Consider the following 22055-nt stretch of genomic DNA (forward strand, 5'->3'; position numbering starts at 1 on the left):
CTTTAGACCAGAGCCCTATAGAGCCCTATTCCCTATATCGTGCACTACTTTAGACCAGAGCCCTATAGAGCCCTATTCCCTATATAGTGCACTACTTTAGACCAGAGCACTATAGAACCCTATTCCCTATATAGTGCACTACTTTAGACCAGAGCCTTATATAACCCTATTCCCTGTATAGTGCACTACTTTAGACCAGAGCCCTATAGAATCCTATTCCCTATATAGTGCACTACTTTAGACCAGAGCACTATAGAACCCTATTCCCTATATAGTGCACTACTTTGGACCAGAGCCCTATAGAACCCTATTCCCTATATAGTACACGACTTTAGACCAGAGCCCTATATAACCCTATTCCCTATATAGTGCACTACTTTGGACCAGAGCCCTATAGAACCCTATTCCCTATATAGTACACGACTTTAGACCAGAGCCCTATAGAACCCTATTCCCTATATAGTGCACTACTTTGGACCAGGGCCCTATTCCCTATATAGTGCACTACTTTAGACCAGGGCCCTATTCCCTATATCGTGCACTACTTTAGACCAGAGCCCTATAGAACCCTATTCCCTATATAGTGCACTACTTCAGACCAGAGCCCTATAGAACCCTATTCCCTATATAGTGCACTACTTTAGACCAGGGCCCTATTCCCTATATAGTGCACTACTTTGGACCTGGCCACTACAGGGAAGGAAGACAGATGGGCCTTTACCTGATCCTGACTGGGGAAGAAACAGATGAAGAGTCCTAGCACCAGGCCAGCCGCTGATCCTCCTACCACCTCTAGCACGCCTTTCATCACATTGAGCCATGTCGAGTCTACAGGAAACAGACTTTAGTATGTAGAGACTACAGTGTGTTGAGACATGTAGAGTCTACAGGAAACAGACTTTAGTATGTAGAGACTACAGTGTGTTGAGACATGTAGAGTCTACAGGAAACAGATGAAGAGTCCTAGCACCAGGCCAGCCGCTGATCCTCCTACCACCTCTAGCACGCCTTTCATCACATTGAGCCATGTCGAGTCTACAGGAAACAGACTTTAGTATGTAGAGACTACAGTGTGTTGAGACATGTAGAGTCTACAGGAAACAGACTTTAGTATGTAGAGACTACAGTGTGTTGAGACATGTAGAGTCTACAGGAAACAGATGAAGAGTCCTAGCACCAGGCCAGCCGCTGATCCTCCTACCACCTCTAGCACGCCTTTCATCACATTGAGCCATGTCGAGTCTACAGGAAACAGACTTTAGTATGTAGAGACATGTAGAGTCTACAGGAAACAGATGAAGAGTCCTAGCACCAGGCCAGCCGCTGATCCTCCTACCACCTCTAGCACGCCTTTCATCACATTGAGCCATGTCGAGTCTACAGGAAACAGACTTTAGTATGTAGAGACTACAGTGTGTTGAGACATGTAGAGTCTACAGGAAACAGACTTTAGTATGTAGAGACTACAGTGTGTTGAGACATGTAGAGTCTACAGGAAACAGATGAAGAGTCCTAGCACCAGGCCAGCCGCTGATCCTCCTACCACCTCTAGCACGCCTTTCATCACATTGAGCCATGTCGAGTCTACAGGAAACAGACTTTAGTATGTAGAGACTACAGTGTGTTGAGACATGTAGAGTCTACAGGAAACAGACTTTAGTATGTAGAGACTACAGTGTGTTGAGACATGTAGAGTCTACAGGAAACAGATGAAGAGTCCTAGCACCAGGCCAGCCGCTGATCCTCCTACCACCTCTAGCACGCCTTTCATCACATTGAGCCATGTCGAGTCTACAGGAAACAGACTTTAGTATGTAGAGACTACAGTGTGTTGAGACATGTAGAGTCTACAGGAAACAGACTTTAGTATGTAGAGACTACAGTGTGTTGAGACATGTAGAGTCTACAGGAAACAGATGAAGAGTCCTAGCACCAGGCCAGCCGCTGATCCTCCTACCACCTCTAGCACGCCTTTCATCACATTGAGCCATGTCGAGTCTACAGGAAACAGACTTTAGTATGTAGAGACATGTAGAGTCTACAGGAAACAGATGAAGAGTCCTAGCACCAGGCCAGCCGCTGATCCTCCTACCACCTCTAGCACGCCTTTCATCACATTGAGCCATGTCGAGTCTACAGGAAACAGACTTTAGTATGTAGAGACTACAGTGTGTTGAGACATGTAGAGTCTACAGGAAACAGACTTTAGTATGTAGAGACTACAGTGTGTTGAGACATGTAGAGTCTACAGGAAACAGATGAAGAGTCCTAGCACCAGGCCAGCCGCTGATCCTCCTACCACCTCTAGCACGCCTTTCATCACATTGAGCCATGTCGAGTCTACAGGAAACAGACTTTAGTATGTAGAGACTACAGTGTGTTGAGACATGTAGAGTCTACAGGAAACAGACTTTAGTATGTAGAGACTACAGTGTGTTGAGACATGTAGAGTCTACAGGAAACAGATGAAGCGTCCTAGCACCAGGCCAGCCGCTGATCCTCCTACCACCTCTAGCACGCCTTTCATCACATTGAGCCATGTCGAGTCTACAGGAAACAGACTTTAGTATGTAGAGACTACAGTGTGTTGAGACATGTAGAGTCTACAGGAAACAGACTTTAGTATGTAGAGACTACAGTGTGTTGAGACATGTAGAGTCTACAGGAAACAGATGAAGAGTCCTAGCACCAGGCCAGCCGCTGATCCTCCTACCACCTCTAGCACGCCTTTCATCACATTGAGCCATGTCGAGTCTACAGGAAACAGACTTTAGTATGTAGAGACTACAGTGTGTTGAGACATGTAGAGTCTACAGGAAACAGACTTTAGTATGTAGAGACTACAGTGTGTTGAGACATGTAGAGTCTACAGGAAACAGATGAAGAGTCCTAGCACCAGGCCAGCCGCTGATCCTCCTACCACCTCTAGCACGCCTTTCATCACATTGAGCCATGTCGAGTCTACAGGAAACAGACTTTAGTATGTAGAGACATGTAGAGTCTACAGGAAACAGATGAAGAGTCCTAGCACCAGGCCAGCCGCTGATCCTCCTACCACCTCTAGCACGCCTTTCATCACATTGAGCCATGTCGAGTCTACAGGAAACAGCCTTTAGTATGTAGAGACTACAGTGTGTTGAGACATGTAGAGTCTACAGGAAACAGCCTTTAGTGTGTTGAGACATGTAGAGTCTACAGGAAACAGCCTTTAGTATGTTGAGACATGTAGAGTCTACAGGAAACAGATGAAGAGTCCTAGCACCAGGCCAGCCGCTGATCCTCCTACCACCTCTAGCACGCCTTTCATCACATTGAGCCATGTCGAGTCTACAGGAAACAGACTTTAGTATGTAGAGACATGTAGAGTCTACAGGAAACAGCCTTTAGTGTGTTGAGACATGTAGAGTCTACAGGAAACAGCCTTTAGTGTGTTGAGACATGTAGAGTCTACAGGAAACAGCCTTTAGTATGTTGAGACATGTAGAGTCTACAGGAAACAGCCCTTAGTATGTTGAGACATGTAGAGTCTACAGGAAACAGCCTTTAGTATGTTGAGACATGTAGAGTCTACAGGAAATAGCCCTTAGTATGTTGAGACATGTAGAGTCTACAGGAAACAGCCCTTAGTATGTTGAGACAAGTAGAGTCTACAGGAAACAGCCCTTAGTATGTTGAGACATGTAGAGTCTACAGGAAACAGCCCTTAGTATGTTGAGACAAGTAGAGTCTACAGGAAACAGCCTTTAGTGTGTTGAGACATGTAGAGTCTACAGGAAACAGCCTTTAGTATGTTGAGACATGTAGAGTCTACAGGAAACAGCCCTTAGTATGTTGAGACATGTAGAGTCTACAGGAAACAGCCTTTAGTATGTTGAGACATGTAGAGTCTACAGGAAATAGCCCTTAGTATGTTGAGACATGTAGAGTCTACAGGAAACAGCCCTTAGTATGTTGAGACATGTAGAGTCTACAGGAAACAGCCCTTAGTATGTTGAGACATGTAGAGTCTACAGGAAACAGCCTTTAGTGTGTTGAGACATGTAGAGTCTACAGGAAACAGCCTTTAGTATGTTGAGACATGTAGAGTCTACAGGAAACAGCCCTTAGTATGTTGAGACATGTAGAGTCTACAGGAAACAGCCTTTAGTATGTTGAGACATGTAGAGTCTACAGGAAATAGCCCTTAGTATGTTGAGACATGTAGAGTCTACAGGAAACAGCCCTTAGTATGTTGAGACATGTAGAGTCTACAGGAAACAGCCCTTAGTATGTTGAGACAAGTAGAGTCTACAGGAAACAGCCCTTAGTATGTTGAGACATGTAGAGTCTACAGGAAACAGCCCTTAGTATGTTGAGACAAGTAGAGTCTACAGGAAACAGCCTTTAGTGTGTTGAGACATGTAGAGTCTACAGGAAACAGCCTTTAGTATGTTGAGACATGTAGAGTCTACAGGAAACAGCCCTTAGTATGTTGAGACATGTAGAGTCTACAGGAAACAGCCTTTAGTATGTTGAGACATGTAGAGTCTACAGGAAATAGCCCTTAGTATGTTGAGACATGTAGAGTCTACAGGAAACAGCCCTTAGTATGTTGAGACATGTAGAGTCTACAGGAAACAGCCCTTAGTATGTTGAGACAAGTAGAGTCTACAGGAAACAGCCCTTAGTATGTTGAGACATGTAGAGTCTACAGGAAACAGCCCTTAGTATGTTGAGACATGTAGAGTCTACAGGAAACAGCCCTTAGTATGTTGAGACATGTAGAGTCTACAGGAAACAGCCCTTAGTATGTTGAGACATGTAGAGTCTACAGGAAACAGCCTTTAGTATGTTGAGACATGTAGAGTCTACAGGAAACAGCCTTTAGTATGTTGAGACATGTAGAGTCTACAGGAAACAGCCCTTTAGTATGTTGAGACATGTAGAGTCTACAGGAAACAGCCTTTAGTATGTTGAGACATGTAGAGTCTACAGGAAACAGCCTTTAGTATGTTGAGACATGTAGAGTCTACAGGAAACAGCCTTTAGTATGTTGAGACATGTAGAGTCTACAGGAAACAGCCTTTAGTATGTTGAGACATGTAGAGTCTACAGGAAACAGCCATTAGTATGTTGAGACATGTAGAGTCTACAGGAAACAGCCCTTAGTATGTTGAGACATGTAGAGTCTACAGGAAACAGCCTTTAGTATGTTGAGACATGTAGAGTCTACAGGAAACAGCCTTTAGTATGTTGAGACATGTAGAGTCTACAGGAAACAGCCCTTAGTATGTTGAGACATGTAGAGTCTACAGGAAACAGCCTTTAGTATGTTGAGACATATAGAGTCTACAGGAAACAGCCTTTAGCATGTTGAGACATGTAGAGTCTACAGGAAACAGCCCTTAGTATGTTGAGACATGTAGAGTCTACAGGAAACAGCCCTTAGTATGTTGAGACATGTAGAGTCTACAGTAAACAGCCCTTAGTATGTTGAAACATGTAGAGTCTACAGGAAACAGCCCTTAGTATGTTGAGACATGTAGAGTCTACAGGAAACAGCCCTTAGTATGTTGAGACATGTAGAGTCTACAGGAAACAGCCTTTAGTATGTTGAGACATGTAGAGTCTACAGGAAACAGCCTTTAGTATGTTGAGACATGTAGAGTCTACAGGAAACAGCCCTTAGTATGTTGAGACATGTAGAGTCTACAGGAAACAGCCTTTAGTATGTTGAGACATGTAGAGTCTACAGGAAACAGCCTTTAGTATGTTGAGACATGTAGAGTCTACAGGAAACAGCCCTTAGTATGTTGAGACATGTAGAGTCTACAGGAAACAGCCCTTAGTATGTTGAGACATGTAGAGTCTACAGGAAACAGCCTTTAGTATGTTGAGACATGTAGAGTCTACAGGAAACAGCCCTTAGTATGTTGAGACATGTAGAGTCTACAGTAAACAGCCTTTAGTATGTTGAGACATGTAGTCTACAGGAAACATCCCTTTAGTATGTTGAGACATGTAGAGTCTACAGTAAACAGCCCTTAGTATGTTGAGACATGTAGAGTCTACAGTAAACAGCCTTTAGTATGTTGAGACATGTAGAGTCTACAGGAAACAGCCTTTAGTATGTTGAGACATGTAGAGTCTACAGGAAACAGCCTTTAGTATGTTGAGACATGTAGAGTCTACAGGAAACATCCCTTTAGTATGTTGAGACATGTTGAGTCTACAGGAAACAGCCCTTAGTATGTTGAGACATGTAGAGACTACAGGAAACAGCCTTTAGTATGTTGAGACATGTAGAGACTACAGGAAACAGCCTTTAGTATGTTGAGACATGTAGAGTCTACAGGAAACAGCCTTTAGTATGTTGAGACATGTAGAGTCTACAGGAAACAGCCCTTAGTATGTTGAGACATGTAGAGTCTACAGGAAACAGCCTTTAGTATGTTGAGACATGTTGAGTCTACAGGAAACAGCCTTTAGTATGTTGAGACATGTAGAGACTACAGGAAACAGCCTTTAGTATGTTGAGACTACAGGAAACAGCCCTTAGTATGTTGAGACATGTAGAGTCTACAGGAAACAGCCTTTAGTATGTTGAGACATGTAGAGTCTACAGGAAACAGCCCTTAGTATGTTGAGACATGTAGAGTCTACAGGAAACAGCCTTTAGTATGTTGAGACATGTAGAGTCTACAGGAAACAGCCTTTAGTATGTTGAGACATGTAGAGTCTACAGGAAACAGCCCTTAGTATGTTGAGACATGTAGAGACTACAGGAAACAGCCTTTAGTATGTTGAGACTACAGGAAACAGCCCTTAGTATGTTGAGACATGTAGAGTCTACAGGAAACAGCCCTTAGTATGTTGAGACAAGTAGAGTCTACAGGAAACAGCCTTTAGTGTGTTGAGACATGTAGAGTCTACAGGAAACAGCCTTTAGTATGTTGAGACATGTAGAGTCTACAGGAAACAGCCCTTAGTATGTTGAGACATGTAGAGTCTACAGGAAACAGCCTTTAGTATGTTGAGACATGTAGAGTCTACAGGAAATAGCCCTTAGTATGTTGAGACATGTAGAGTCTACAGGAAACAGCCCTTAGTATGTTGAGACATGTAGAGTCTACAGGAAACAGCCCTTAGTATGTTGAGACAAGTAGAGTCTACAGGAAACAGCCCTTAGTATGTTGAGACATGTAGAGTCTACAGGAAACAGCCCTTAGTATGTTGAGACATGTAGAGTCTACAGGAAACAGCCCTTAGTATGTTGAGACATGTAGAGTCTACAGGAAACAGCCCTTAGTATGTTGAGACATGTAGAGTCTACAGGAAACAGCCTTTAGTATGTTGAGACATGTAGAGTCTACAGGAAACAGCCTTTAGTATGTTGAGACATGTAGAGTCTACAGGAAACAGCCCTTTAGTATGTTGAGACATGTAGAGTCTACAGGAAACAGCCTTTAGTATGTTGAGACATGTAGAGTCTACAGGAAACAGCCTTTAGTATGTTGAGACATGTAGAGTCTACAGGAAACAGCCTTTAGTATGTTGAGACATGTAGAGTCTACAGGAAACAGCCTTTAGTATGTTGAGACATGTAGAGTCTACAGGAAACAGCCATTAGTATGTTGAGACATGTAGAGTCTACAGGAAACAGCCCTTAGTATGTTGAGACATGTAGAGTCTACAGGAAACAGCCTTTAGTATGTTGAGACATGTAGAGTCTACAGGAAACAGCCTTTAGTATGTTGAGACATGTAGAGTCTACAGGAAACAGCCCTTAGTATGTTGAGACATGTAGAGTCTACAGGAAACAGCCTTTAGTATGTTGAGACATATAGAGTCTACAGGAAACAGCCTTTAGCATGTTGAGACATGTAGAGTCTACAGGAAACAGCCCTTAGTATGTTGAGACATGTAGAGTCTACAGGAAACAGCCCTTAGTATGTTGAGACATGTAGAGTCTACAGTAAACAGCCCTTAGTATGTTGAAACATGTAGAGTCTACAGGAAACAGCCCTTAGTATGTTGAGACATGTAGAGTCTACAGGAAACAGCCCTTAGTATGTTGAGACATGTAGAGTCTACAGGAAACAGCCTTTAGTATGTTGAGACATGTAGAGTCTACAGGAAACAGCCTTTAGTATGTTGAGACATGTAGAGTCTACAGGAAACAGCCCTTAGTATGTTGAGACATGTAGAGTCTACAGGAAACAGCCTTTAGTATGTTGAGACATGTAGAGTCTACAGGAAACAGCCTTTAGTATGTTGAGACATGTAGAGTCTACAGGAAACAGCCCTTAGTATGTTGAGACATGTAGAGTCTACAGGAAACAGCCCTTAGTATGTTGAGACATGTAGAGTCTACAGGAAACAGCCTTTAGTATGTTGAGACATGTAGAGTCTACAGGAAACAGCCCTTAGTATGTTGAGACATGTAGAGTCTACAGTAAACAGCCTTTAGTATGTTGAGACATGTAGTCTACAGGAAACATCCCTTTAGTATGTTGAGACATGTAGAGTCTACAGTAAACAGCCCTTAGTATGTTGAGACATGTAGAGTCTACAGTAAACAGCCTTTAGTATGTTGAGACATGTAGAGTCTACAGGAAACAGCCTTTAGTATGTTGAGACATGTAGAGTCTACAGGAAACAGCCTTTAGTATGTTGAGACATGTAGAGTCTACAGGAAACATCCCTTTAGTATGTTGAGACATGTTGAGTCTACAGGAAACAGCCCTTAGTATGTTGAGACATGTAGAGACTACAGGAAACAGCCTTTAGTATGTTGAGACATGTAGAGACTACAGGAAACAGCCTTTAGTATGTTGAGACATGTAGAGTCTACAGGAAACAGCCTTTAGTATGTTGAGACATGTAGAGTCTACAGGAAACAGCCCTTAGTATGTTGAGACATGTAGAGTCTACAGGAAACAGCCTTTAGTATGTTGAGACATGTTGAGTCTACAGGAAACAGCCTTTAGTATGTTGAGACATGTAGAGACTACAGGAAACAGCCTTTAGTATGTTGAGACTACAGGAAACAGCCCTTAGTATGTTGAGACATGTAGAGTCTACAGGAAACAGCCTTTAGTATGTTGAGACATGTAGAGTCTACAGGAAACAGCCCTTAGTATGTTGAGACATGTAGAGTCTACAGGAAACAGCCTTTAGTATGTTGAGACATGTAGAGTCTACAGGAAACAGCCTTTAGTATGTTGAGACATGTAGAGTCTACAGGAAACAGCCCTTAGTATGTTGAGACATGTAGAGACTACAGGAAACAGCCTTTAGTATGTTGAGACTACAGGAAACAGCCCTTAGTATGTTGAGACATGTAGAGTCTACAGGAAACAGCCTTTAGTATGTTGAGACATGTAGAGTCTACAGGAAACAGCCCTTAGTATGTTGAGACATGTAGAGTCTACAGGAAACAGCCCTTAGTATGTTGAGACATGTAGAGTCTACAGGAAACAGCCTTTAGTATGTTGAGACATGTAGAGTCTACAGGAAACAGCCTTTAGTATGTTGAGACATGTAGAGTCTACAGGAAACAGCCCTTAGTATGCTGAGACATGTAGAGTCTACAGGAAACAGCCCTTAGTATGTTGAGACATGTAGAGTCTACAGGAAACAGCCTTTAGTATGTTGAGACATGTAGAGTCTACAGGAAACAGCCCTTAGTATGTTGAGACATGTAGAGTCTACAGTAAACAGCCTTTAGTATGTTGAGACATGTAGTCTACAGGAAACATCCCTTTAGTATGTTGAGACATGTAGAGTCTACAGTAAACAGCCCTTAGTATGTTGAGACATGTAGAGTCTACAGTAAACAGCCTTTAGTATGTTGAGACATGTAGAGTCTACAGGAAACAGCCTTTAGTATGTTGAGACATGTAGAGTCTACAGGAAACAGCCTTTAGTATGTTGAGACATGTAGAGTCTACAGGAAACAGCCTTTAGTATGTTGAGACATGTAGAGTCTACAGGAAACAGCCTTTAGTATGTTGAGACATGTAGAGTCTACAGGAAACAGCCCTTAGTATGTTGAGACATGTAGAGTCTACAGGAAACAGCCTTTAGTATGTTGAGACATGTTGAGTCTACAGGAAACAGCCTTTAGTATGTTGAGACATGTAGAGTCTACAGGAAACAGCCTTTAGTATGTTGAGACATGTAGAGTCTACAGGAAACAGCCTTTAGTATGTTGAGACATGTTGAGTCTACAGGAAACAGCCTTTAGTATGTTGAGACATGTAGAGACTACAGGAAACAGCCGTTAGTATGTTGAGACTACAGGAAACAGCCCTTAGTATGTTGAGACATGTAGAGTCTACAGGAAACAGCCTTTAGTATGTTGAGACATGTAGAGTCTACAGGAAACAGCCCTTAGTATGTTGAGACATGTAGAGTCTACAGGAAACAGCCCTTAGTATGTTGAGACATGTAGAGTCTACAGGAAACAGCCTTTAGTATGTTGAGACATGTAGAGTCTACAGGAAACAGCCTTTAGTATGTTGAGACATGTAGAGTCTACAGGAAACAGCCCTTAGTATGTTGAGACATGTAGAGTCTACAGGAAACAGCCTTTAGTATGTTGAGACATATAGAGTCTACAGGAAACAGCCTTTAGCATGTTGAGACATGTAGAGTCTACAGGAAACAGCCCTTAGTATGTTGAGACATGTAGAGTCTACAGGAAACAGCCCTTAGTATGTTGAGACATGTAGAGTCTACAGTAAACAGCCCTTAGTATGTTGAAACATGTAGAGTCTACAGGAAACAGCCCTTAGTATGTTGAGACATGTAGAGTCTACAGGAAACAGCCCTTAGTATGTTGAGACATGTAGAGTCTACAGGAAACAGCCTTTAGTATGTTGAGACATGTAGAGTCTACAGGAAACAGCCTTTAGTATGTTGAGACATGTAGAGTCTACAGGAAACAGCCCTTAGTATGTTGAGACATGTAGAGTCTACAGGAAACAGCCTTTAGTATGTTGAGACATGTAGAGTCTACAGGAAACAGCCTTTAGTATGTTGAGACATGTAGAGTCTACAGGAAACAGCCCTTAGTATGTTGAGACATGTAGAGTCCACAGGAAACAGCCCTTAGTATGTTGAGACATGTAGAGTCTACAGGAAACAGCCTTTAGTATGTTGAGACATGTAGAGTCTACAGGAAACAGCCCTTAGTATGTTGAGACATGTAGAGTCTACAGTAAACAGCCTTTAGTATGTTGAGACATGTAGTCTACAGGAAACATCCCTTTAGTATGTTGAGACATGTAGAGTCTACAGTAAACAGCCCTTAGTATGTTGAGACATGTAGAGTCTACAGTAAACAGCCTTTAGTATGTTGAGACATGTAGAGTCTACAGGAAACAACCTTTAGTATGTTGAGACATGTAGAGTCTACAGGAAACAGCCTTTAGTATGTTGAGACATGTAGAGTCTACAGGAAACATCCCTTTAGTATGTTGAGACATGTTGAGTCTACAGGAAACAGCCCTTAGTATGTTGAGACATGTAGAGACTACAGGAAACAGCCTTTAGTATGTTGAGACATGTAGAGACTACAGGAAACAGCCTTTAGTATGTTGAGACATGTAGAGTCTACAGGAAACAGCCTTTAGTATGTTGAGACATGTAGAGTCTACAGGAAACAGCCCTTAGTATGTTGAGACATGTAGAGTCTACAGGAAACAGCCTTTAGTATGTTGAGACATGTTGAGTCTACAGGAAACAGCCTTTAGTATGTTGAGACATGTAGAGACTACAGGAAACAGCCTTTAGTATGTTGAGACTACAGGAAACAGCCCTTAGTATGTTGAGACATGTAGAGTCTACAGGAAACAGCCTTTAGTATGTTGAGACATGTAGAGTCTACAGGAAACAGCCCTTAGTATGTTGAGACATGTAGAGTCTACAGGAAACAGCCTTTAGTATGTTGAGACATGTAGAGTCTACAGGAAACAGCCTTTAGTATGTTGAGACATGTAGAGTCTACAGGAAACAGCCCTTAGTATGTTGAGACATGTAGAGACTACAGGAAACAGCCTTTAGTATGTTGAGACTACAGGAAACAGCCCTTAGTATGTTGAGACATGTAGAGTCTACAGGAAACATCCTTTAGTATGTTGAGACATGTAGAGTCTACAGGAAACAGCCCTTAGTATGTTGAGACATGTAGAGTCTACAGGAAACAGCCCTTAGTATGTTGAGACATGTAGAGTCTACAGGAAACAGCCTTTAGTATGTTGAGACATGTAGAGTCTACAGGAAACAGCCTTTAGTATGTTGAGACATGTAGAGTCTACAGGAAACAGCCCTTAGTATGTTGAGACATGTAGAGTCTACAGGAAACAGCCCTTAGTATGTTGAGACATGTAGAGTCTACAGGAAACAGCCTTTAGTATGTTGAGACATGTAGAGTCTACAGGAAACAGCCCTTAGTATGTTGAGACATGTAGAGTCTACAGGAAACAGCCTTTAGTATGTTGAGACATGTAGAGTCTACAGGAAACAGCCTTTAGTATGTTGAGACATGTAGAGTCTACAGGAAACAGCCTTTAGTATGTTGAGACATGTAGAGTCTACAGGAAACAGCCATTAGTATGTTGAGACATGTAGAGTCTACAGGAAACAGCCCTTAGTATGTTGAGACATGTAGAGTCTACAGGAAACAGCCTTTAGTATGTTGAGACATGTAGAGTCTACAGGAAACAGCCTTTAGTATGTTGAGACATGTAGAGTCTACAGGAAACAGCCCTTAGTATGTTGAGACATGTAGAGTCTACAGGAAACAGCCTTTAGTATGTTGAGACATATAGAGTCTACAGGAAACAGCCTTTAGCATGTTGAGACATGTAGAGTCTACAGGAAACAGCCCTTAGTATGTTGAGACATGTAGAGTCTACAGGAAACAGCCCTTAGTATGTTGAGACATGTAGAGTCTACAGTAAACAGCCCTTAGTATGTTGAAACATGTAGAGTCTACAGGAAACAGCCCTTAGTATGTTGAGACATGTAGAGTCTACAGGAAACAGCCCTTAGTATGTTGAGACATGTAGAGTCTACAGGAAACAGCCTTTAGTATGTTGAGACATGTAGAGTCTACAGGAAACAGCCTTTAGTATGTTGAGACATGTAGAGTCTACAGGAAACAGCCCTTAGTATGTTGAGACATGTAGAGTCTACAGGAAACAGCCTTTAGTATGTTGAGACATGTAGAGTCTACAGGAAACAGCCTTTAGTATGTTGAGACATGTAGAGTCTACAGGAAACAGCCCTTAGTATGTTGAGACATGTAGAGTCTACAGGAAACAGCCCTTAGTATGTTGAGACATGTAGAGTCTACAGGAAACAGCCTTTAGTATGTTGAGACATGTAGAGTCTACAGGAAACAGCCCTTAGTATGTTGAGACATGTAGAGTCTACAGTAAACAGCCTTTAGTATGTTGAGACATGTAGTCTACAGGAAACATCCCTTTAGTATGTTGAGACATGTAGAGTCTACAGTAAACAGCCCTTAGTATGTTGAGACATGTAGAGTCTACAGTAAACAGCCTTTAGTATGTTGAGACATGTAGAGTCTACAGGAAACAGCCTTTAGTATGTTGAGACATGTAGAGTCTACAGGAAACAGCCTTTAGTATGTTGAGACATGTAGAGTCTACAGGAAACATCCCTTTAGTATGTTGAGACATGTTGAGTCTACAGGAAACAGCCCTTAGTATGTTGAGACATGTAGAGACTACAGGAAACAGCCTTTAGTATGTTGAGACATGTAGAGACTACAGGAAACAGCCTTTAGTATGTTGAGACATGTAGAGTCTACAGGAAACAGCCTTTAGTATGTTGAGACATGTAGAGTCTACAGGAAACAGCCCTTAGTATGTTGAGACATGTAGAGTCTACAGGAAACAGCCTTTAGTATGTTGAGACATGTTGAGTCTACAGGAAACAGCCTTTAGTATGTTGAGACATGTAGAGACTACAGGAAACAGCCTTTAGTATGTTGAGACTACAGGAAACAGCCCTTAGTATGTTGAGACATGTAGAGTCTACAGGAAACAGCCTTTAGTATGTTGAGACATGTAGAGTCTACAGGAAACAGCCCTTAGTATGTTGAGACATGTAGAGTCTACAGGAAACAGCCTTTAGTATGTTGAGACATGTAGAGTCTACAGGAAACAGCCTTTAGTATGTTGAGACATGTAGAGTCTACAGGAAACAGCCCTTAGTATGTTGAGACATGTAGAGACTACAGGAAACAGCCTTTAGTATGTTGAGACTACAGGAAACAGCCCTTAGTATGTTGAGACATGTAGAGTCTACAGGAAACAGCCCTTAGTATGTTGAGACAAGTAGAGTCTACAGGAAACAGCCTTTAGTGTGTTGAGACATGTAGAGTCTACAGGAAACAGCCTTTAGTATGTTGAGACATGTAGAGTCTACAGGAAACAGCCCTTAGTATGTTGAGACATGTAGAGTCTACAGGAAACAGCCTTTAGTATGTTGAGACATGTAGAGTCTACAGGAAATAGCCCTTAGTATGTTGAGACATGTAGAGTCTACAGGAAACAGCCCTTAGTATGTTGAGACATGTAGAGTCTACAGGAAACAGCCCTTAGTATGTTGAGACAAGTAGAGTCTACAGGAAACAGCCCTTAGTATGTTGAGACATGTAGAGTCTACAGGAAACAGCCCTTAGTATGTTGAGACATGTAGAGTCTACAGGAAACAGCCCTTAGTATGTTGAGACATGTAGAGTCTACAGGAAACAGCCCTTAGTATGTTGAGACATGTAGAGTCTACAGGAAACAGCCTTTAGTATGTTGAGACATGTAGAGTCTACAGGAAACAGCCTTTAGTATGTTGAGACATGTAGAGTCTACAGGAAACAGCCCTTTAGTATGTTGAGACATGTAGAGTCTACAGGAAACAGCCTTTAGTATGTTGAGACATGTAGAGTCTACAGGAAACAGCCTTTAGTATGTTGAGACATGTAGAGTCTACAGGAAACAGCCTTTAGTATGTTGAGACATGTAGAGTCTACAGGAAACAGCCTTTAGTATGTTGAGACATGTAGAGTCTACAGGAAACAGCCATTAGTATGTTGAGACATTTAGAGTCTACAGGAAACAGCCCTTAGTATGTTGAGACATGTAGAGTCTACAGGAAACAGCCTTTAGTATGTTGAGACATGTAGAGTCTACAGGAAACAGCCTTTAGTATGTTGAGACATGTAGAGTCTACAGGAAACAGCCCTTAGTATGTTGAGACATGTAGAGTCTACAGGAAACAGCCTTTAGTATGTTGAGACATATAGAGTCTACAGGAAACAGCCTTTAGCATGTTGAGACATGTAGAGTCTACAGGAAACAGCCCTTAGTATGTTGAGACATGTAGAGTCTACAGGAAACAGCCCTTAGTATGTTGAGACATGTAGAGTCTACAGTAAACAGCCCTTAGTATGTTGAAACATGTAGAGTCTACAGGAAACAGCCCTTAGTATGTTGAGACATGTAGAGTCTACAGGAAACAGCCCTTAGTATGTTGAGACATGTAGAGTCTACAGGAAACAGCCTTTAGTATGTTGAGACATGTAGAGTCTACAGGAAACAGCCTTTAGTATGTTGAGACATGTAGAGTCTACAGGAAACAGCCCTTAGTATGTTGAGACATGTAGAGTCTACAGGAAACAGCCTTTAGTATGTTGAGACATGTAGAGTCTACAGGAAACAGCCTTTAGTATGTTGAGACATGTAGAGTCTACAGGAAACAGCCCTTAGTATGTTGAGACATGTAGAGTCTACAGGAAACAGCCCTTAGTATGTTGAGACATGTAGAGTCTACAGGAAACAGCCTTTAGTATGTTGAGACATGTAGAGTCTACAGGAAACAGCCCTTAGTATGTTGAGACATGTAGAGTCTACAGTAAACAGCCTTTAGTATGTTGAGACATGTAGTCTACAGGAAACATCCCTTTAGTATGTTGAGACATGTAGAGTCTACAGTAAACAGCCCTTAGTATGTTGAGACATGTAGAGTCTACAGTAAACAGCCTTTAGTATGTTGAGACATGTAGAGTCTACAGGAAACAGCCTTTAGTATGTTGAGACATGTAGAGTCTACAGGAAACAGCCTTTAGTATGTTGAGACATGTAGAGTCTACAGGAAACATCCCTTTAGTATGTTGAGACATGTTGAGTCTACAGGAAACAGCCCTTAGTATGTTGAGACATGTAGAGACTACAGGAAACAGCCTTTAGTATGTTGAGACATGTAGAGACTACAGGAAACAGCCTTTAGTATGTTGAGACATGTAGAGTCTACAGGAAACAGCCTTTAGTATGTTGAGACATGTAGAGTCTACAGGAAACAGCCCTTAGTATGTTGAGACATGTAGAGTCTACAGGAAACAGCCTTTAGTATGTTGAGACATGTTGAGTCTACAGGAAACAGCCTTTAGTATGTTGAGACATGTAGAGACTACAGGAAACAGCCTTTAGTATGTTGAGACTACAGGAAACAGCCCTTAGTATGTTGAGACATGTAGAGTCTACAGGAAACAGCCTTTAGTATGTTGAGACATGTAGAGTCTACAGGAAACAGCCCTTAGTATGTTGAGACATGTAGAGTCTACAGGAAACAGCCTTTAGTATGTTGAGACATGTAGAGTCTACAGGAAACAGCCTTTAGTATGTTGAGACATGTAGAGTCTACAGGAAACAGCCCTTAGTATGTTGAGACATGTAGAGACTACAGGAAACAGCCTTTAGTATGTTGAGACTACAGGAAACAGCCCTTAGTATGTTGAGACATGTAGAGTCTACAGGAAACAGCCTTTAGTATGTTGAGACATGTAGAGTCTACAGGAAACAGCCCTTAGTATGTTGAGACATGTAGAGTCTACAGGAAACAGCCCTTAGTATGTTGAGACATGTAGAGTCTACAGGAAACAGCCTTTAGTATGTTGAGACATGTAGAGTCTACAGGAAACAGCCTTTAGTATGTTGAGACATGTAGAGTCTACAGGAAACAGCCCTTAGTATGCTGAGACATGTAGAGTCTACAGGAAACAGCCCTTAGTATGTTGAGACATGTAGAGTCTACAGGAAACAGCCTTTAGTATGTTGAGACATGTAGAGTCTACAGGAAACAGCCCTTAGTATGTTGAGACATGTAGAGTCTACAGTAAACAGCCTTTAGTATGTTGAGACATGTAGTCTACAGGAAACATCCCTTTAGTATGTTGAGACATGTAGAGTCTACAGTAAACAGCCCTTAGTATGTTGAGACATGTAGAGTCTACAGTAAACAGCCTTTAGTATGTTGAGACATGTAGAGTCTACAGGAAACAGCCTTTAGTATGTTGAGACATGTAGAGTCTACAGGAAACAGCCTTTAGTATGTTGAGACATGTAGAGTCTACAGGAAACAGCCTTTAGTATGTTGAGACATGTAGAGTCTACAGGAAACAGCCTTTAGTATGTTGAGACATGTAGAGTCTACAGGAAACAGCCCTTAGTATGTTGAGACATGTAGAGTCTACAGGAAACAGCCTTTAGTATGTTGAGACATGTTGAGTCTACAGGAAACAGCCTTTAGTATGTTGAGACATGTAGAGTCTACAGGAAACAGCCTTTAGTATGTTGAGACATGTAGAGTCTACAGGAAACAGCCTTTAGTATGTTGAGACATGTTGAGTCTACAGGAAACAGCCTTTAGTATGTTGAGACATGTAGAGACTACAGGAAACAGCCGTTAGTATGTTGAGACTACAGGAAACAGCCCTTAGTATGTTGAGACATGTAGAGTCTACAGGAAACAGCCTTTAGTATGTTGAGACATGTAGAGTCTACAGGAAACAGCCCTTAGTATGTTGAGACATGTAGAGTCTACAGGAAACAGCCCTTAGTATGTTGAGACATGTAGAGTCTACAGGAAACAGCCTTTAGTATGTTGAGACATGTAGAGTCTACAGGAAACAGCCTTTAGTATGTTGAGACATGTAGAGTCTACAGGAAACAGCCCTTAGTATGTTGAGACATGTAGAGTCTACAGGAAACAGCCTTTAGTATGTTGAGACATATAGAGTCTACAGGAAACAGCCTTTAGCATGTTGAGACATGTAGAGTCTACAGGAAACAGCCCTTAGTATGTTGAGACATGTAGAGTCTACAGGAAACAGCCCTTAGTATGTTGAGACATGTAGAGTCTACAGTAAACAGCCCTTAGTATGTTGAAACATGTAGAGTCTACAGGAAACAGCCCTTAGTATGTTGAGACATGTAGAGTCTACAGGAAACAGCCCTTAGTATGTTGAGACATGTAGAGTCTACAGGAAACAGCCTTTAGTATGTTGAGACATGTAGAGTCTACAGGAAACAGCCTTTAGTATGTTGAGACATGTAGAGTCTACAGGAAACAGCCCTTAGTATGTTGAGACATGTAGAGTCTACAGGAAACAGCCTTTAGTATGTTGAGACATGTAGAGTCTACAGGAAACAGCCTTTAGTATGTTGAGACATGTAGAGTCTACAGGAAACAGCCCTTAGTATGTTGAGACATGTAGAGTCCACAGGAAACAGCCCTTAGTATGTTGAGACATGTAGAGTCTACAGGAAACAGCCTTTAGTATGTTGAGACATGTAGAGTCTACAGGAAACAGCCCTTAGTATGTTGAGACATGTAGAGTCTACAGTAAACAGCCTTTAGTATGTTGAGACATGTAGTCTACAGGAAACATCCCTTTAGTATGTTGAGACATGTAGAGTCTACAGTAAACAGCCCTTAGTATGTTGAGACATGTAGAGTCTACAGTAAACAGCCTTTAGTATGTTGAGACATGTAGAGTCTACAGGAAACAACCTTTAGTATGTTGAGACATGTAGAGTCTACAGGAAACAGCCTTTAGTATGTTGAGACATGTAGAGTCTACAGGAAACATCCCTTTAGTATGTTGAGACATGTTGAGTCTACAGGAAACAGCCCTTAGTATGTTGAGACATGTAGAGACTACAGGAAACAGCCTTTAGTATGTTGAGACATGTAGAGACTACAGGAAACAGCCTTTAGTATGTTGAGACATGTAGAGTCTACAGGAAACAGCCTTTAGTATGTTGAGACATGTAGAGTCTACAGGAAACAGCCCTTAGTATGTTGAGACATGTAGAGTCTACAGGAAACAGCCTTTAGTATGTTGAGACATGTTGAGTCTACAGGAAACAGCCTTTAGTATGTTGAGACATGTAGAGACTACAGGAAACAGCCTTTAGTATGTTGAGACTACAGGAAACAGCCCTTAGTATGTTGAGACATGTAGAGTCTACAGGAAACAGCCTTTAGTATGTTGAGACATGTAGAGTCTACAGGAAACAGCCCTTAGTATGTTGAGACATGTAGAGTCTACAGGAAACAGCCTTTAGTATGTTGAGACATGTAGAGTCTACAGGAAACAGCCTTTAGTATGTTGAGACATGTAGAGTCTACAGGAAACAGCCCTTAGTATGTTGAGACATGTAGAGACTACAGGAAACAGCCTTTAGTATGTTGAGACTACAGGAAACAGCCCTTAGTATGTTGAGACATGTAGAGTCTACAGGAAACATCCTTTAGTATGTTGAGACATGTAGAGTCTACAGGAAACAGCCCTTAGTATGTTGAGACATGTAGAGTCTACAGGAAACAGCCCTTAGTATGTTGAGACATGTAGAGTCTACAGGAAACAGCCTTTAGTATGTTGAGACATGTAGAGTCTACAGGAAACAGCCTTTAGTATGTTGAGACATGTAGAGTCTACAGGAAACAGCCCTTAGTATGTTGAGACATGTAGAGTCTACAGGAAACAGCCCTTAGTATGTTGAGACATGTAGAGTCTACAGGAAACAGCCTTTAGTATGTTGAGACATGTAGAGTCTACAGGAAACAGCCCTTAGTATGTTGAGACATGTAGAGTCTACAGTAAACAGCCTTTAGTATGTTGAGACATGTAGTCTACAGGAAACATCCCTTTAGTATGTTGAGACATGTAGAGTCTACAGTAAACAGCCCTTAGTATGTTGAGACATGTAGAGTCTACAGTAAACAGCCTTTAGTATGTTGAGACATGTAGAGTCTACAGGAAACAGCCTTTAGTATGTTGAGACATGTAGAGTCTACAGGAAACAGCCTTTAGTATGTTGAGACATGTAGAGTCTACAGGAAACAGCCTTTAGTATGTTGAGACATGTAGAGTCTACAGGAAACAGCCTTTAGTATGTTGAGACATGTAGAGTCTACAGGAAACAGCCCTTAGTATGTTGAGACATGTAGAGTCTACAGTAAACAGCCTTTAGTATGTTGAGACATGTAGTCTACAGGAAACATCCCTTTAGTATGTTGAGACATGTAGAGTCTACAGTAAACAGCCCTTAGTATGTTGAGACATGTAGAGTCTACAGTAAACAGCCTTTAGTATGTTGAGACATGTAGAGTCTACAGGAAACAACCTTTAGTATGTTGAGACATGTAGAGTCTACAGGAAACAGCCTTTAGTATGTTGAGACATGTAGAGTCTACAGGAAACATCCCTTTAGTATGTTGAGACATGTTGAGTCTACAGGAAACAGCCCTTAGTATGTTGAGACATGTAGAGACTACAGGAAACAGCCTTTAGTATGTTGAGACATGTAGAGACTACAGGAAACAGCCTTTAGTATGTTGAGACATGTAGAGTCTACAGGAAACAGCCTTTAGTATGTTGAGACATGTAGAGTCTACAGGAAACAGCCCTTAGTATGTTGAGACATGTAGAGTCTACAGGAAACAGCCTTTAGTATGTTGAGACATGTTGAGTCTACAGGAAACAGCCTTTAGTATGTTGAGACATGTAGAGACTACAGGAAACAGCCTTTAGTATGTTGAGACTACAGGAAACAGCCCTTAGTATGTTGAGACATGTAGAGTCTACAGGAAACAGCCTTTAGTATGTTGAGACATGTAGAGTCTACAGGAAACAGCCCTTAGTATGTTGAGACATGTAGAGTCTACAGGAAACAGCCTTTAGTATGTTGAGACATGTAGAGTCTACAGGAAACAGCCTTTAGTATGTTGAGACATGTAGAGTCTACAGGAAACAGCCCTTAGTATGTTGAGACATGTAGAGACTACAGGAAACAGCCTTTAGTATGTTGAGACTACAGGAAACAGCCCTTAGTATGTTGAGACATGTAGAGTCTACAGGAAACATCCTTTAGTATGTTGAGACATGTAGAGTCTACAGGAAACAGCCCTTAGTATGTTGAGACATGTAGAGTCTACAGGAAACAGCCCTTAGTATGTTGAGACATGTAGAGTCTACAGGAAACAGCCTTTAGTATGTTGAGACATGTAGAGTCTACAGGAAACAGCCTTTAGTATGTTGAGACATGTAGAGTCTACAGGAAACAGCCCTTAGTATGTTGAGACATGTAGAGTCTACAGGAAACAGCCCTTAGTATGTTGAGACATGTAGAGTCTACAGGAAACAGCCTTTAGTATGTTGAGACATGTAGAGTCTACAGGAAACAGCCCTTAGTATGTTGAGACATGTAGAGTCTACAGTAAACAGCCTTTAGTATGTTGAGACATGTAGTCTACAGGAAACATCCCTTTAGTATGTTGAGACATGTAGAGTCTACAGTAAACAGCCCTTAGTATGTTGAGACATGTAGAGTCTACAGTAAACAGCCTTTAGTATGTTGAGACATGTAGAGTCTACAGGAAACAGCCTTTAGTATGTTGAGACATGTAGAGTCTACAGGAAACAGCCTTTAGTATGTTGAGACATGTAGAGTCTACAGGAAACAGCCTTTAGTATGTTGAGACATGTAGAGTCTACAGGAAACAGCCTTTAGTATGTTGAGACATGTAGAGTCTACAGGAAACAGCCCTTAGTATGTTGAGACATGTAGAGTCTACAGGAAACAGCCTTTAGTATGTTGAGACATGTTGAGTCTACAGGAAACAGCCTTTAGTATGTTGAGACATGTAGAGACTACAGGAAACAGCCTTTAGTATGTTGAGACTACAGGAAACAGCCCTTA

The 22055-nt window shown here is 41.6% G+C and overlaps 1 protein-coding gene across 1 annotated transcript in view; it reads right to left on the reverse strand.

Moving 5' to 3' along the window:
• Positions 1-22055, reverse strand: part of LOC135516522 (sodium/hydrogen exchanger 9B2-like) — a 75829-nt gene that overhangs the window by 15369 nt on the left and 38405 nt on the right. The window contains exon 7 of the mRNA XM_064940869.1: positions 722-828. Coding sequence (XP_064796941.1) covers positions 722-828 — 107 coding nt within the window. The remainder of the gene's footprint in view (positions 1-721; positions 829-22055) is intronic.

Source organism: Oncorhynchus masou, chromosome 27 (assembly GCF_036934945.1).
Source record: "Oncorhynchus masou masou isolate Uvic2021 chromosome 27, UVic_Omas_1.1, whole genome shotgun sequence".
NCBI classification, from domain to species: Eukaryota; Metazoa; Chordata; class Actinopteri; order Salmoniformes; family Salmonidae; genus Oncorhynchus; species Oncorhynchus masou.